Source organism: Spermophilus citellus (assembly GCF_964194105.1).
Source record: "Spermophilus citellus genome assembly, chromosome: 2".
NCBI classification, from domain to species: Eukaryota; Metazoa; Chordata; class Mammalia; order Rodentia; family Sciuridae; genus Spermophilus; species Spermophilus citellus.
Window position 1 is genome coordinate 12,864,059 of NC_138183.1, and position 17,607 is coordinate 12,881,665.

The following is a 17,607-nucleotide window of genomic DNA, read 5'->3' on the forward strand; positions in this document are numbered from 1 at the left end:
AAATAAAACTCAGTTCTGGGCAACCAGCTTAAGGCAAAAAAGCAAACTTGCAGATGATCATTAGGCAGAGGGAGACTCGTGATCAACCAGGAAAGGCAAATTTCTTAGAACTAATCTTGAAATCTTATGATCAGAATCTGATTCTGAGGATTTATGCTTCTTATTCCCTATCCCTTCTTTAACTCCTAAGTTAAGCTTTGGTGATTTTCCGTCTCACAACTTTGCCAATTACAAACTGCATGACCCAGAGTCAATGCTTCACCTCTCTAAATCTCAATTTTCTCAACCCTAAATAGGGTTAGCATATATTCTCTATATGCTAACCCTATTTGAGAAAGAAAATGAAGGACACAGCATCATTCTCCAACATTAACTGGATGCTTACTAAGCATCAAAAGCTTCATGTACATTATCACACTGAAAGCTCCCAAAACTATATAAAGCAAATCCATTGATTTTTATTTTATAGATAAGCTCTGTGAAATTCTAAGAGGCAAAGATAGTTGCCACTTTCACTCGGGTAAAAAGCAGAAGAGGTGAAACTCAATTTCATGTTTATGTGACGCCGAGGCATAATTTAACCAGTATACTTTTCTGCTTTCCTGTATATGTCAAGTACCTAAAAGGTCTTGGCAGAGTGTAGGTGCTCAACATATTAGTTTTGTGCCTCGCTCATTTCTCTTCTTCTAAAATTACATATAAACAGAAATTAAGTTTACTAAAATAAGATTATTGGGCTGTGACTTAGCTCAGTGGTAGAGCATTTGCCTAGCATGTGTGAGGCACTAAGTTCGATCTTCAGTCCCACATAAAAATAGATAAAATGAAGAAGGTATTCTGTCCATCCACAACTAAAAAAAATTTAAAATTTTAAAAAATCTTATTAGCATCTTATAGTTAGGTAGTTTAAAGAAATCATACTACTTTATTTTCTCTATTGATCTCTATCCATCATTGTGCACTACATCAACTACTTTACAAATAAGGAACTAAAAGGCAGCAAGCTGCTAGGTGATGTGGCCAGAGACATATGGAAGTCACTGCCAAAACCTAATAAAAACCTCGGTCCTCTTACTTCTAAAATCAACTTTTTCCCCTCACATGTCATAGCCACTATAATAAAGAACAGATCATTCATTTTTTATCTGGAAAAGTACCAAACACATAATTCAGTATGGGGCCTCATGACCCTACCACCTTGTCAAAGGGAACAAAGTATATAAAAAATGAGGTTTGCAGGAGCAGACGGTTTTGGTCCATCAACTTTCTCTTGGATTACACCCATTAACCAAAATAAAATGTAAAAAATAATGTAACAGATCCCCATGTCTTTGGAAATTCACATTAAACGCACTGATCCTTCAAACTTATGTATAACCCACGAAGGGCAATTGTTAACTCCTTTGGGGCTGCAAAGGTACATTATGTCAACCCAGTCTTTGAAAGAAAAATACGACATGTGATTGAGCTACCCTAAAAGAATCCAAGTCAGCAATGAATATTTGGCAACACAAATTCATAGCATCACAGAAGGGACCTGGCAGACCTGAGAAAGACCCTTTCACATGGTATATGAGGAAACCGAGTCTCAGGGAAGTAAAGTGACTTGTCCAAGACTTCACAGACAGTAGAATAAGAACCAGAAAATTAAACTGATGACTATAATGTATATCACTTGTAAATCTTGGGTAATCCAAGAATACCCTTAGAACTTTCCAGAATTACTCGTCCACATAGAGAGTAAAAGAGAAACTCAGGATTCAAATCCTGACTGCCATTTATTGGCCATATGATCTTAGACAGTCCTTTAGTTTGTCTATAAACTGGGTCACAGTAAGTTTCTCAAGTAAGCTGGAGGTAATATAAACGAGAGGCCTGGCACACAACGTGTGAGCTCCGAGAACGAGAACATCAAGTTCGTATATTCACAGCAGAGTTAGGTACCCACTCTATGAAGGCTCACTGAACAAATCGCCAAGAAAACAGGTATTGGACTTGAAACAGGTCAATATATAGCTTTTAAATACCAGGTTATATTGCTTTCAATTTGCATGATTTCAAAGCTGAGTGTTGATTCAGCCTTATAGAGTACTGAGAATATAAGAAAACAAAATAGCCATTTTCTGGCCATAACACATGAAAGTTCAGCAGGAAAGTTTCTGGTCTCTCAACATTGGGATTAATTCTTGTTGCTATAATGAGGCTTTGGAATTACCTAAAATTAGACTTAGGTCTCAGCTCTAGTATGAGTAATCTTCAAAGATTACTACTTTACCTCTCTGAGCCTAAATTTCCATAGCTGGAGGAAAAAAAACCTACTTTACAGGGATTATATGATAAATGAGGCAAAATACCATATTTCACTGCATAATTGTTGCAGGTTTGTTTTATGTCCTTTTTTTTTTTTTTTTTTGCAAAAAAGTAGGATGTGACCATTATGTGAAGCTTTTAAAAAAAAAATTGTGCCGATATTACTTTAAAATCCTTTAAACTGTCTTTGATGAAAGATTAAGATGCACAGAACACTTGTGAATATATGTTAACACAGTGGCAGCAATTATGCAGTGAAATATATAAAAGAACACAGGATGATGTGTAGCTCAAAAGGAAATCTGACTAGAGTTACACTTCATTTCCCTTTTAGTTCTCTGGAAGCTTCATTCACTCATTTGCTTTACGTTCATTCAAATGTCACTTCCTTCCCAACCCTCTCCATCTATAACAAAGCCCCCCAATAGATCTCCTTACCTTCTCTGTTTTTCTTCATGGTCCTAATGATCACTTGACATTACATTATGCATTTATTTTTCTGTGCATTGTGCCTATTCAACCATCAGGTAAGCAGGAATCTTTTGTTTCAACAACTAGGAAGGTTCCTGGCATGAAGTTAGAGCTTAAAAAAATACTGTTGAATTACTGAACAAATAATTTAATATGTATGTGAGGCACCATGTAGAAGGGGCACTTAAATCTGCTATGGAATCTGACACTATGTGTCACCTGGACTGTTGCAGCTGCCTCTAACTGTTCTGTCTACTGTCCCTTACATTCCATTTGTTATCCAGTAGCCAGACAGACCCTCACAAATCCACATCAGATCAATCCTTTGATTCAATCCCTCCAGTGGCTTTCCATCACAACTGGAATAAAGTCCTAACTCTGTTCCATAGCCTATCAAGCCTAGACCATCAGCTCTCCGACTAGTCAACCTCTTCTCTTAACACTCTCCGGAGCATCATATATACTAGCTTTTCTCTTTCTTGAATATGCCAAGATATTGTCTTTTTAAAAATTTTTTTTGGTTGTAGATGAACACAATACCTTTATTTTATTTATTTATTTTTATGTGGTGCTGAGGATCGAATCCAGTGCCTCACATGTGCTGGGCAAGTGCTCTACCACTGAGCCACAATCCCAACCACTTTTTTTAACTTATAAATAAACATACATTTTTATTCATTTAAAACTTTAAGTACTATATATTTGTAATTAACAATATTCTGTTCTTATATCTAAAATTCTTCAACTAGCAAAGACAATGTAAAAATAGCTCTTCGAGAAATATGAATTAGAGATTGTAAGTGTCAAGGCCTTTAAGGCCTTTGTGCTTGCTGTTCACTCTGTCTGGAAGGCTTTTTCCCTAGGCTGATGGTGTTCTTCCTCAACATTTAGCTCTCAGCAGAAATGTTACCTTCTAGCCAACCATGGTAGCACATGTCTGTAATCCCAGCAACTCAGGAGGTTGAGGGAGGAGGACTGTAAGTTCAAAGCCAGCCTTGGTAACTTAGTAAGACCCTAAGCAACTTAGTGAAACCCTGTCTCAAAAAATAAAAAAGGCTGGGGATGTGGCTCAGTGGTTAAGTACCCTGGGTTCAATCCCCAGTTACCACCCCGCCACTGGAAAAAAAAAAAAAAAAGTAGGTTCCCTCCTTCTAGAGTCCTCCCAGGTGAAAGCTGCCCCAACCACTATCACCCTCATCAAGTCACTCTCTGTTGGATACCAACAGCATTTCATCACCTGGAAATGACTTTATCTATTAATCTGTCCTAAGTTTCTAACCAGAATATAAACTACATGGGGACAGATATTTCTCAAGCTTACTGACTGCTTCACACTCAAGCATCTAGCACTAAATAAGCACTCAAAAAATAATTCTAAATCAGTAAACTGGATCTGAAAAGATGTTTGCTAGGATGAAAGGTGTAGGTAAGGTATGTTATTGGCCTAACAGTACAGTAGGGCACTGGTTTCCTTCTAAGGGATGGTCACCCCTATTTCATTGAATTTCACTGAATTTCAGCCACACTTACATGGGAATGGGTACCCGAATTAGTGTCCCTTCCACTTGTGGGTTCAGATTCATTCCACTTTCTCTTATAGCCTTGATAGCTGCAGCTGTACACTGAAAACCAGATCAAAAGGTAAATAGAATTAGTAAATAATTATTACCAGATGCAAGCCCTCTGCCGATAACTGGCAACCCATCTTGGCAGAACATGGAAACATTTAGTTCTGTTACCAGTAAGATCAGGAAGTTACATTGGTGTAGAGTGCTTTGATCAAGCTGAATAGCAAACTATGTCCACTCCTGGTACCAGTGTACTGTGGAAGGAAAAAAAGAAAGAGAAGAAAAAAATAAAAGGAAAACAGCTCTGCTTCTTTGAAAAGATTTCAATGGTTTGAGGCAACACAGATCAAAACCACAATAAATCCTCAAGGGAGGAGGGCTGGTCTGTGCAAAGATTGGTGTAAAGACAGATGAAAGATTTCATACGTTAAAAATTCCAGTTGACATTTTACACTCAAAATATACCAGTGCCGATTTGGAAGGAGTAAATAAATTTAACTCATTCGCATCTACACTCACACCAAATTTATTCATGTTTTGAATGAGCAATGAATCTTAGCTAGTGTGTGCTCCAGAAAAGGTAGTATGGTACAATCACTGAAATAATGAGTCTGGTATCAGAAAGATCTTAGTTCAATATCCCCAACCTCTACCCACTCTGATAACCATATGACCCTGAGCAATAAGCTTACCCTCTTTGAGTTGTCATTTCATAATCTGAGATAATACGACATATAAACCTCAGAGTAGTTAGATAACATGAGCAATGCATGTTGCTCTGTGCCTGATACAAAGTAACACCCACTTAAGGGCAGATATTATATAAATATGTTATATACACTTATTAAGAATGCATTAAGCTGGGCGTGATTGTTTATACTTATAATCTCAGCTACTTGTGAAGCGGTGTTAAGATAATGGCAAGTTTAAAGCCAGAGTGGGCAACTCATCAAGACCCCATCTCAAAATATAAAATAAAAAGGGCTGAGATGTGGTTCAGAAGCAAATTTCATCCCTAGTACTGGGGGGGGGGGAATCCATAAAACCCCCAAACAAGGCTGAGTTAATGCCATCATCTAGCATGTGTGCATTACACCCCCTTCTCCACATCCTTTAGGGGCTTCTTCAGATTTGCCCTGAAGTGCTAGTTGGCATACTAGATACTGATTTCCTAAAGTGCCCCACCTCATACTCAAACATTGTAACTATACCTGGTATTCAATTCTAAAGGATAACAAGAAAACAGTGTGAGAGAGAGAGATACTGCCTTTGGCATGTCAATGTGGAATTCATAAAAACAAAGTGTCTGACATTTTCAAAAAAATTTTAGGTTTGATGAGAGCCAATCCACATCATTGGGTTTACAGGCTAATTCCTGACTTTTGAGTTCCTTCCTAGACTTTGTGGTTTAAACGAATACTTTATTTTTTTAGGTGTTTTGTTGTTTTCATTTTGGAAGATATGCCTCTTAAAAAGCTCACCCATTTCATTTTTGTTGTTGCTACTGAGAAGGGGTCTTGCTATATTGCCCGTGCTATTCTCAAACTCAAGTGATCCTCCTGCCTCAGCCTCCCAAGTAGCTGGGACTATAGGCAAATGCCTGGTTTCATTTCATTTTTATTTCATGTATGTATGTATGTTCATTCTGCAGTGACAGGAATTGAACCCAGGGCTTTGTGTACACTAGGCAAGCACTCTATCAGAGCTACACCCCCAGTCTTTCATTTAATTTTTAAATGACCTTAATTTGACACTATACAGTTATTACCACAAGATCAAGAAGACAAACCAGAACTTCCACATATAAATGGATGAATTATCCCCTAAGGAGGCTGTACATGGAGTCTAAGTGTATACAACATAAGTATACAAAGAATCTAAGTGTGGCCACTGATTAAACAGTTCCTAAAATGATGCCTTTAACCACAGATAATAATAGTTGGAAGGGAATCTCTGACCTAACCAAGTACAACCTGTTCATTATGTATTCAGAGACCTGCAAGGTATGGTCAAATCCCTAAGCACAGACGTGGTCTTCCCTGAGAGTCCAAGAAAGATGGAAGACCCGATCTATCATACTTCTAGTTACTGGCAGAGTTAAGAGGAGACTAAATAGAGGTTCTTCCAATGATATTACTTTGTCTATTTTTTTTTCCAGATCCCCAAGCTCAATGTATGCAATAATATGACACAGGAAGGTAAATATAAGTTAACTGGGCAAAGAAATGAAGTTAATTTTCCTTTGCAAAAGAACAGCTATCTCCCTTACTAAAATTAAATATTTCTAAAGTTAATAAAAGAATCTCCACATTAAAGGGGGAATATCCTGATCTCAAATCTCCCATTCTTCTTTCGCAGCTTCTCAGTGCATGACATAATCTACTGTTGTGACATCCCAGCATCTCCCCCTTCTCAGGGCCTGGCCCAAGTAACTCTATACAAACCTCCCCCTGTAGTATAAGAGCATCCGCTACTAACACCAAGATGTGTAGGAACTATGCCTTGATATTTATATTTTTCACTATAAAGCACAATGCCAGGTACCTGTGCCCAGTAAAAGCTGCTGAATGAATACATTAATGATCTGGTTAACTCTATTTTTAAAACTTATCTTCTTACTTTATTTAATGTATATATCCCCTGAAATCCTCATTTTATACTTTAGCTTCTTCTGTGTCTTTCCATATGAGAAAAAAATGCTATTCATTGAGGTCATTTTATAAAGAAACCTACTAAAAGAGGAATTCTCTAAGTATATTCTACATTATATATTTTATATTTTGCATTGACATAGAATGCAGAATCTCAGGGAATTAAGAGTCATTTTTCCAGCATGACGCTTAACTACCCATGGTTTAAAGTAAAAAGGCATACATTTTTATAGAATTTTCACCTCTTATCTTTCATCCCCTCACTAAAGGAAGATGCAGTACTCCAAGGCAAACTGGTTGCTCTCAAATGGCAACACTAATCAACTGGCTATGGCGGCTTGGAGTATGGTGTCAACAAACATCAGGAAAAGTACGGTGATCAGTTAGCAAGGTCTGTCATCACTAATCTTAAGCTTATCTATACTACAGGACAAAAGATGACAAAACTTTTATAGACAGGTGAACAAATCCTTGAGAAGCTGGACTCAAGTCAACTCTGTTAGTGCCACGGCAATTACTGGCCTTCCATCTTCTTTATATCCAAATAGGTCCTTAGAATGTTATGTATATGAAAATATAAACTCAGTCTGTCTTAATAATCAATGAATTCCAAGCACCTCTAATCACATATATGGACTCCAAAAATATGCACTGAATTGAGTAAATGAATGAATCTTGAAAGAAGCACAGACTTTCATGTCAAACACAGCTATATTCAAATATTGGCCTATCACAATGGTGTAAAACTAGGGGAGATATTTTACTTCTCTGAGCCTGCATTTCCTCATCTATAAAATGACATAATACTAATTTTACTGTTCCTCATGTGAAACTAAACATGAGAATGTGGTTGGCAACACAGGAGACACCCAATGTACATTGGCTCTCTTTCCTCCATAAGAGTAATAATAGAGCCTGCAGAATTTTTTTCTACTATTTCTATTAGTTCAAATATCACACTGGGAAATGGGAAATGACTCTTACTTTTTTGATATTCTGCATTATTATTTTTCTGTTGTTTTGTTTGAATGATGCTGTAGTTTTTATTTTCTTCTTTCCTTTCCCATCATTAACTCCAGTCTCAAGCAAGTTTATGGAAGGGAGGAGCCATGTGTATCATTTATCAAGCTGGACACGTGTTAAACAAATGCAACACAGTTTTCTGTCTTCAATGCATTTGAAAAGATTACACATGTAAATCTGCACCATGTCACCACAGGATGACACAGAAACACTCAGGTTTGAAAAAAAAGCCAACTACATGTGAAGTAGAAAGAAATTATATAAACACAAAGAGGATTAGCTCAGCATTTTGAAGCTATGAACCTGAGTACTCTACAGACAGCTTCTACGCTGGAGGAAGGAAATGTTTAGTTAGAGCTATTTGTTTAATATATACACCAGATGAGATAAAGGAATTCAAAGGACAATGCAACTTATACTTCCTCATTTTGTCCTTATAAATGAATACTTCTACTGATCTGCTTGTTAAGCTTTTTTTCAAAACCCAGGGAGTTTCAACTTAGGAGAATTGCAAAGATGCTTTGGTTGAAAAATGAAGATATACTCCAACTTCCTAAGAAAAAATTAAGCTGTTAATACCTCTTTCTGCCTCATAAGATGCTCTGGTGGCCAATCCAGTGCTTCTTCTGTCAATGCCATTTGCTATTTAAAAACAGAAGTGGCTGGCCCTGTAAAACAATCTGCCTGATGAGGTCTTCAAGCTGTGTAATTAGGAGGCTATTCCCTAAATTGTTCTGCAGTGCCTATGGGATTAGATGAACAAGGCAGAGAGGCACAGTGGTTCGGAAGGGGCCAGTAAGGGCAAAGAGTTGACAATTTTCTTTTTGCCCACTTCTCTGCTCCTTAGAAACACCAGAAATAAGATTTTCCCTTCCATCAGCCTAATAGTATTCATCCACTCAAGGAAAGTTTACTGAGCACTTATTATGTGCCAAGCACTGTGTTTGGTGCTGGACACAATGAATATGTTAGATATGATTCCTACATTCCAAGCTTACAATCTAGTAAAAGTGCTATGGGGGATTTGGGGGATAAGCATGTAAATATATGTATGAGCTTTTTTTTTTTTTTGGTACCAAGGATTAAACCCAGGGGAATTTAACCACTGAGCCACATCCCCAGCCCTTTGCTTTTTATGTTTTATTTTGAGACAGGGCTCACTAAGTTGCTGAGGCTGAATTTGAACCTGTGATCCTCCTGCCTCAGCCTCCTGAGCTTCTGGGATTACAGGCATGTGCCACTGCACCCAGTTATGTATAACTATTAATAGTGATATCTGCAATAAAAACAACAATAACAACAACAACAACAAAATGTGCTGTATAAGAGAGTTAAATGTGGAAGAACAATTTAGATTGCACTTTCCTACAAAAGAGAGATTAATGTTATTACTAATGTCTATTCCAACAGAGACTAGAGAGGGACCCTTTCAGCAAGGCTATCTTACCTCTGGGAAGCTGGCCATATTCACCAAAATCAACTGTGGCGACTTCATGGAGATCTGGCTGATCTGGTTTAAAGCAAGCTTCCCATCAGTAGTTACCACAGTAATATGATCAAGGGATCCTAAAAGAAAAATTATAGGGTTTTAGAATTCTGCAGAACTTTAGAAACTCCACATCTAATTCTCTATCTAATCCAGATTCAATAAACATTTAGGGATCCATTATCAGTGTGACTCATAGAAGCAGCAGTGTCATGTGATATAAAGCTTGAAATGATACAATTAGGTTAAATTCCTTTCTGGCAACTAAGGGGACAACCATTCTGGTTCACCTGAACCCCAGGGGTTTCTTGCAACACAGAACTTTCAGAACTAAAACCACTAAGAACTGTTTCCCTTCCAGCAACTATGCCATTTAATAGCTATAAAACCTCTGGCAAATAAGGGAAAAATGAAATTACAGCATTTGCAGGAAAATGGGTAGAACTAGAGACCATCATGTTAAGCAAAATAAGTCAAACTCAAAAAGTCAAGGGTCATATGTTTTCTCTCATGTGCGGAAGCTGGAGAGGAAAAAGGAAAACAAAAGTGGAGGTACTCTCCTAAAAATCAAAATAAGACCAATAGAGGAAAGGAGCCAAGGAGTTGGGGGAGGGTGAGATAAGTACTGGGGAGTAATTTGATCAAATTATATTGTTACATTGTGTCTACAAATGAATATGTAACAACAAACCCCATCAATACTTACAACTATAATGTACCAATAAAAAAGATTTTTAAAAATCCTTGGCAGGTCACTAATTTTATCTGCCCCTTGGTTTCCAGCTCAGTTTAAAAGAACAAAAAAACACCTTACAGAATTAAAGTGAGTACTGTAGCTAATGGATTGTAGCTAAATATGCACAACCGAGTATCTAACAAATACCCAAGAATTAGCATTAAAAAAGTTACCTTTTTAGTTCTCAACAACTACCCTGTAACACTGTATTGCTACCTCACCTTTTCAGATGAGAAAATGGAGATTTGAGAAGGATAAATGGACCAACAGAACAAAAGGAAAAAACAATCAAGAACCAAGACTCACACTCGGTTGTGCTTATTTTTGATTTTGATCAAGGTTCTTATAAAAGTAGAACTCAAATCTGGGTGTGAATCAGAATCACCAGAGTCTTTTAATTTAGATTCTTTGACCCTACTAGCCCAGAGATCCTGATTATGCAGAGACTTGGGAATTTGTGATTTAGGGGGAGTCTGAATTTTTTAACTTCACCACATGATTCTGACACACAGCCAGGTTTACAACCATTCCCTTATGCCACTCTTAATATTGGTGCCCATATCCCCTTTAGAAGCAAGCCCATTTGAAAATAAACAAACAAAAACCCTATTAATACTTCATTATTATCCTGTATCTGATCTTTATCTCCCTCTAAATTCTGGAAAACTCTGGGCAAAATTTCCAGAAATCCAAGAAGGCAAGCAAGAAAGTAAGTTACAGAGAGGACATTATTCACACTTCCTGGCTTCCCATGCAAATGATAATGAGAAGAAAACCCATACCATTCACAGTAGGAACCACTCATGGGTGGCTCATTCAACACAAGGGGAGTTGGGAGAACAAGTCTTAAATAAATTGGAGTTGTCCTGGTAATATATTGTTAGAATGCAGTACAATACTATGGCCCAAAGATGTGATCTGAAGTACTCAGTTGTATTCAATATCATCACAGGATAGAAGGTTGTTGATCTTAAGAGCTTCAATCCGGAAAATCCAGAAGGCATAAATGGTAAAGTTGCCATGATCCTAAAGACCAAAGACCTAAGTTCAAATACCAACTCTGCCACTTCAAGATGGTGATACCTTGGGCAGATCCCTTCAACTTTACGTGCTTCTGTTTCCTTATCTCTAAATGGGACATGAAAAATTGTATTTATAGGGTTTTTTGAGTTTTGTTTGTTTGTTTGGTTGGTTAGGTTTTTTTAGTACTAGGGAAATAATCCAGGGGCACTTTACCACTGAACTACATCCCCAGCCCTTTTCTTTATGTTTTATTTTAAGACAGGGTCTTGCTAAGTTGCTTAAGGCTGGCCTCCAACTTGCAATCCTCTTGCCTCAGCCTCTGAGTCACTGGGATTACAGGCACGCACCACCACGCCCAGCTGCCATTTATAGGCTTTTTAATGAGGATTCAAGAGTATATGAAAAGCCTTTGTAACTATGTCCCAATGATGTTAACTATTATTCCTATTGACATTTTTTTCTATATTTGAAACAAACCGACCTACTTAAAATTCCTCTAAAATACTTTTCTCACCTCAGGACCCTTGCATATTTTTCTTCTACTGCTCAAATACCTTCCTTCCTTTCTGCTCAGATAACTCCTGATCATTCATTAACAGTCAGCTATACTAGCAGCTAATAACAGAAATTTTTTCTGACCTCAGCTAGATTACAAACCCCTAGTATAAGGCCCTAAGAATCCTGCATACATTTCTATAAATAATAATGATAACTTGAACTTACTGAATACTCCTATGTGCAAACATATCATGCTAAATGCTTTGTATAATTTACTGGCTTTCAATATAACAATAATCCTATAATGCAGTTATTATTACTTCCACCATTTTATAGATGAAGAAATATAAGACATAGAGAGTAGCTTTCTCAAGGTTATGACAGCTCTTAGTAATGGAGCCTAAATTCAACTCAAGTCTGACCATCTCCAAAGTCATAATCCTCACCACTCTGTATGGCTCTGCTGTATGGTTTTAAATCTTCTGCTTAACTTGTCTATTCCTTGACGTTAGACTTCTGAAAGGCAGAAACAATGTTTTTTTTCTCTAATCTCCAAATCACCTATTAAACAGCAAACAGCCGGACATGGTGGTGCATGCCTGTAATCCCAGTGACTGAGGAGGCTGAAGCAGGAGGATCAGAAGTTCAAGGCCAGACTCAGCAACTTAGCAAGGTCCTCGGCAACTCAATTGAGACCCTGTCTCAAAATAAAAAATAAAAATGGCTGGAGATGTATCTAAGTGCCAAAGTGCCTCTGGGATTCAATCCCTAATACCAAAAAAAAAAAAAAAAAAAAAAAAAAAAAAAAAAAAAAAAAAAAACCAAGAAAAAGAAAAAAAAAATTTAAATAAGCAGCAGGGAATAATTGGTCAATAATGCTACCATTAGTAAATGGATGGATGGAAGAAGGGACAGATGAAAGGAAAAGAGGAAAAGAACAAACAAAACAACTATATCTCAGACAACTGTTAAAAGGTGTCAACTATCTTGAAGATAGAAATTTAGACATGAAAGTGTAAGAAGAAAAGAGCCTGCTGGTTTAGATAGCAATGAAAGATGATACAGAGAATCTGGCAAAAAAAAAAAGACTGGCTGGGTTTTAACCTGTTTCACCCAGTCTCTTTATGGCTCCAAGTTCTACCCAGAATATCACGCAAACATAACCCTAAAGAAAAAGAAGCAAAGAGGAAATACCAATGGGAGGCCTTTTGAAAATGGATCTTAACTCAGCCTTCCTGATTTGCCATAAGATCCTCTACCACAGAAGTCCCAACATGGGTATTTAGGCATGCAATTGTGGTGGTTCCCATTCCCTAAATCTGTATCGACATAATGCATCAAATCCTGTTCCCTCAATCCGTCCCCAGTGAGAATCTCCCTCACCCTCATTCCTGCCCCTCATTTTCTCAGAGGTTAACATTTAACAAATTACACTCCCAACCTCTTTCCAGGCCCATCATCTTTTTAAGTTCAACAAGAGTGGAGCTTGCTGGCTAATTTTAAGTATCACATTTCTCCCTGAGCTCCTCTCAAACTGCTCTCTGGTTTCGACTGCAGAATGTTAACAGGCCAGAAAGCACAAGGGAGACACAGCACTTTATCAGCTTCATACCTAAAATAATAAGCAAGTTTAAAATAAACAGTTGGGGGAGAGTGAACGGCACGCTCTACTGTCAGCAAAGGCAGAAATGCACCATTCCAAAGGTTGACAAATGACGGGAATGGTCATCCACTTTCACACTGGATCTCATCTCTGAACTCCGTATGTTTCTGATAGTGTTTATAAATGAAGCTGTGTATTTTTCACTAGGCTTCCTTTAGAATTAGTTCATGAAATACTTTCTAGCTTCCTTATGAACTTCTCCAATCAAGATGTGAGTGGGAGTAGCCCCAGCTCCACAGATACCTTTAGAGGGGGTCCCAGGCTTAACTATAGGATGATGACAATTTGCAAAAGGCCAATTTAACAGCAATTGGATTTTTCCTGCCTGCTTGCACCATTAGCTGACAACTCCTCCATCACATCTGCAAACAGTTCCCCTAGACAGTTCTGACATTTCCCACTTAGAAAAGCCACTTTCAGGAAGTTATTAACCCAAACGGAATCTTCCTGGTCAAGCTCAGGGGTATAGAAAAGCCTCAGGTGGGCAGGTTTGTAGCCATTTGGTTCCCAATAAGGGATAAGAACCACCAAATAGGACAAAGTGGAAAAATCAGACAAAAGGTATCAGATCATGAGTCTAAATACCTAGATGTGTTTATACTGTAATCACAATAAAACTCCCTTTTTTCTTGAAAGTATAATTCCATTAGAGCAAAGACCATGACTACTTGTTCACTACTGTGCATTAGCACAAAGTCTCATTCACAGTAGAAAAATATTTGCTGAATGGATAAATAAATGTAGTGTTAACAATGTGTAAGCACTGTATCTATTTTAATACCCGCCTCAACACTATAAGGTAAGAATCAGACAAGGAAATTGAGGGTCTGAAAAGTAAACTAATATTAGTAAACTAATAGTAAACTAATTGGTGGGTAATCAGTGTCAAAAGTGGGACTAAAACTCAGCTCAGCCAAAGCCACGCTCCCCCACCATTAGCCTGCAACATACACAAAGCAATGCTCAGATACTAACCTGGTGAGGTCCTTATATTTAGAGTCTTATTGAAATTATCCTTAAGTGCTTCTATCACAGATTTCATTTCTTCATCCACCTCTTCCAAGTTTATTATATCCTCAACCAAGGTTATGTTAATATTCACTCTGGTTTGGGACAGTCCTTTTCCTTTAGCTAGAAAGTCAACATTCAGTGAAAAAAAAAAAAAAACCAGCAGCATAAACAAACAATAAAAAACTGATTTGTAAAAGTGCCTACTGTGTGCAGGGCAAAATGTCAAGTGCTATAAAATCATAAAACATTACCTTGGCCCTAAAAAAGAGAGCCTCTATTTATTAAATATCACTACATACCCAGCACTGTGCTAAACATTTTTGTAGACATTAAAGAGGGCACAGACTTTATAATTAGAAAGTTCAGATTAAAATCCCAGCTGTAGTCTATGGTCATATCACTCTGAATGTGCCTGACCTTGTCATAAAATCCTGGTTATAACACATACTAGCTTTTTGACACTACACAAGTTATTCAATCTTCTTCAGTATCAGGTTCTCTACTTGTAAAACAGAGAAATATTAATACCTGTGTTGTAAAATTGCTACAAGAATATAAATTAAGTCATTCAAATACCTAAAACAGTACTACCCACACTACAGGAAATCCATAAGTAATCCATTCCTTATTTTTCAGAAAAATAAACAGAAGATGAGAGAGGTAAAGTGACTTGCCTAATGTCACAGGTCAGGAAATGATAAAGTCAAGATTTGGTCCCAAAACTGCCTAATTTTAAATCCATGAACTTTGCATTAGACCATCTCTACAAAATCTAATTGGAGAGAGAGGAAATATGTTAACTCATTTAAAAATGAATATTAAGACAAGGTTACACAGAACATTAGTTGGCTGGTACAAAGAAGAGTAATTTAGAGACATTAAATGTTACCAATGATAAGTGAAAATGGCTTATATTTTAGAAAACCAACTGCTTTGGAAGCTGAGTAAAATTTTATTTTGTGTCTAAACCATCATAGTGATTTTCCATATGCATTTTATAATGTTATATGACACAAATATTCTTGTATTTTCTATGGGCTCAAGAAAGGATAAAAAGAGCAAAAAATATTTAAATAATACCTTTGATAATGAATATTACACTATCATTAAATATCTGACAAACTTTTTAGAGTCACTCAACAAATTTTATTGAGTATCTACAGTGAGCTCAATCCTGTGCTACTTCTATAGCATATTCTAATTTCCAATACAATTGAGTACATTCTTCTATTTGATAATCAAAATAGCTCTCTGAGGTAGGAAGAACAGAGATGATTATTGTGTCCAGTGTACAGATGAGAATTGAAGGCAAAAGTCATTTAAATCTCTTCCCCAAAGTAACCAAGCAGTAAACAGCACAGTGATTTTTCAAAAAACATTTATTCATTTACTCATGTCACCATCATGCTTGAAACACTATTACTCTTGAGTTAATAGGCTAATAGCTAAGAATTTTTTAGAACTGCTGAAAGATATTGATGTTTAAATTCAGAAATGCAAGTTCCAAACAGGAACTTAATAATAAAAGTAAACCTATACCTAGACATCTTATGATTGTAGAAAACCAAGGACAGAAATATTGAAAAGGCCAGAGAAAAGACAAATAATCCATAAGGGATCAAAATTTAGAATACTTTCTAAGAATAACAGCAGGAGCCAGACACAATGAAAATAATATCTTCAATTTTTTTTTTAATATCTTTTTTTCCCTTGGTGCTTGGGATCAAGCCTAGGGCCCTGTGCACAACTTCTGACACTTTTTTTCAATGTTGCTGGCAATCAAACTTAAGGCACACATGCCAGGCAAGCACTCTACCACTGAGCCACATCCCTAGCCACAACTTAAGACTCTTTAAACAAAGTATCCAGTTAAAAATTTAAAGAGATGTCCATTAATATTAAAATGGATAAACAGTGGTATTTAGGAATGAAATGCCATGCAGCCACGAGAGAGAATGCTCTACAACTTCAGAGAATTTGAAAAGAGACCAGATAAAAAAAAGTTCAGACTTACAGTACAAAAGCCACATACAAAAAAATACGCTGAACAGTACAAAGCAAACCTATGCCATTAGAAATCACAATGACAATTAATTGCAAAGGGTAAAAGGTGGTACTTACTAGAGGGAACACAGAGGGTCTTTGACATGCTAAGAATGTTCTATTCTTTAATTTGGGTGCTGGTTACACATGTGATTTCATTGTGTGAAAATTATCAAGAGAAATATAAAATGGAAATTTTAAAATGCACAGAAATGAGCATAATAAAAATATTGTCAACCAAAAACCTGTTGGAAGTACTCAAAGTTGTGTTTAAATAAAAACTTATAGGATTGAGTTCCTATAAGAAAAGAACAGCCGGGCATGGTGGGCAAGATTTGGGAAGCTAAGGCAAGAAGAGCACAAGTCTGAGGCCAAACTGAGCAATTTAGCAAGGCCCTAAGCAAATTAGCAAGACCCTGTCTCAAAACAAAAAAATAAAAGAGAGCTGGGGATGCAGCTTAATGGTAAAGCAACCCTGAGCTAAATCCCCAGGAGCATAAATAAAGAAAGAATAAAAAGAAAAGAGAGAGGCACTCCCCTATTCATATCGTGAGGCTAATATACTCTTAATGTTAAAAACAGACAACAGTAATAAAGAAAACTTTTATGCCCATCAATATTAGAAAAGTTACATTAAGGCTAATCTCACATAGAAATATAAACTAAAAAATCCTGATACTTAATCCTAAATATAAACTCAATAAATCCAGAAACATATATGCAGATTATATATCAAGATATGTACATGCAAATTATGTATCAAGAATAAGTAAGGTGTGCTAGGGATGTGGCTCAAGCGGTAGCGCGCTCGCCTGGCATGCGTGTGGCCTGGGTTCGATCCTCAGGACCACATACAAAGATGTTGTGTCTGCCGAAAACTAAAAAAATATATATAAATAAATATTTTTAAAAATTAAAAATAAATAGAACAAGTAAGGTTCGTACCAAGAATTTAACAGTGGTTTAACATCAGAAAAGCTACTGACATTGAATTATCACATTAATAGATTAAAAGAGAGGAAGAGCTAAGCACTGTGTCGCACACCTGTAATCATAGCAGCTTGGGAGGATGAGGCAGGAGGATTGCAAGTTCAAAGCCAGCTTAGCCTGAAGCCCTAAGCTAC

General features: G+C 36.9%; 1 protein-coding gene and 1 long non-coding RNA gene across 11 annotated transcripts in view; one reads left to right on the top strand and one right to left on the bottom strand.

Moving 5' to 3' along the window:
• The window catches only part of MRRF (mitochondrial ribosome recycling factor), a 50,927-nt gene that overhangs the window by 25,140 nt on the left and 8,180 nt on the right, over nt 1-17,607 (bottom strand). For all 10 annotated transcript variants that reach the window (XR_014020572.1, XM_081281477.1, XM_081281483.1 and 7 more), the window contains 3 exons: nt 14,405-14,560; nt 9,471-9,589; nt 4,312-4,403 (listed from right to left, as the gene is read on the bottom strand). Coding sequence is in view for 9 of the 10 variants with exons in the window: in XM_081281477.1 (XP_081137603.1) it covers nt 4,312-4,403; nt 9,471-9,589; nt 14,405-14,560 (367 nt within the window). In the remaining variant the exon portion in view is untranslated. The remainder of the gene's footprint in view (nt 1-4,311; nt 4,404-9,470; nt 9,590-14,404; nt 14,561-17,607) is intronic.
• Nucleotides 1-17,607, top strand: part of LOC308642494 — a 38,523-nt gene that overhangs the window by 14,493 nt on the left and 6,423 nt on the right. The gene's annotated exons all lie outside the window — the stretch shown is intronic.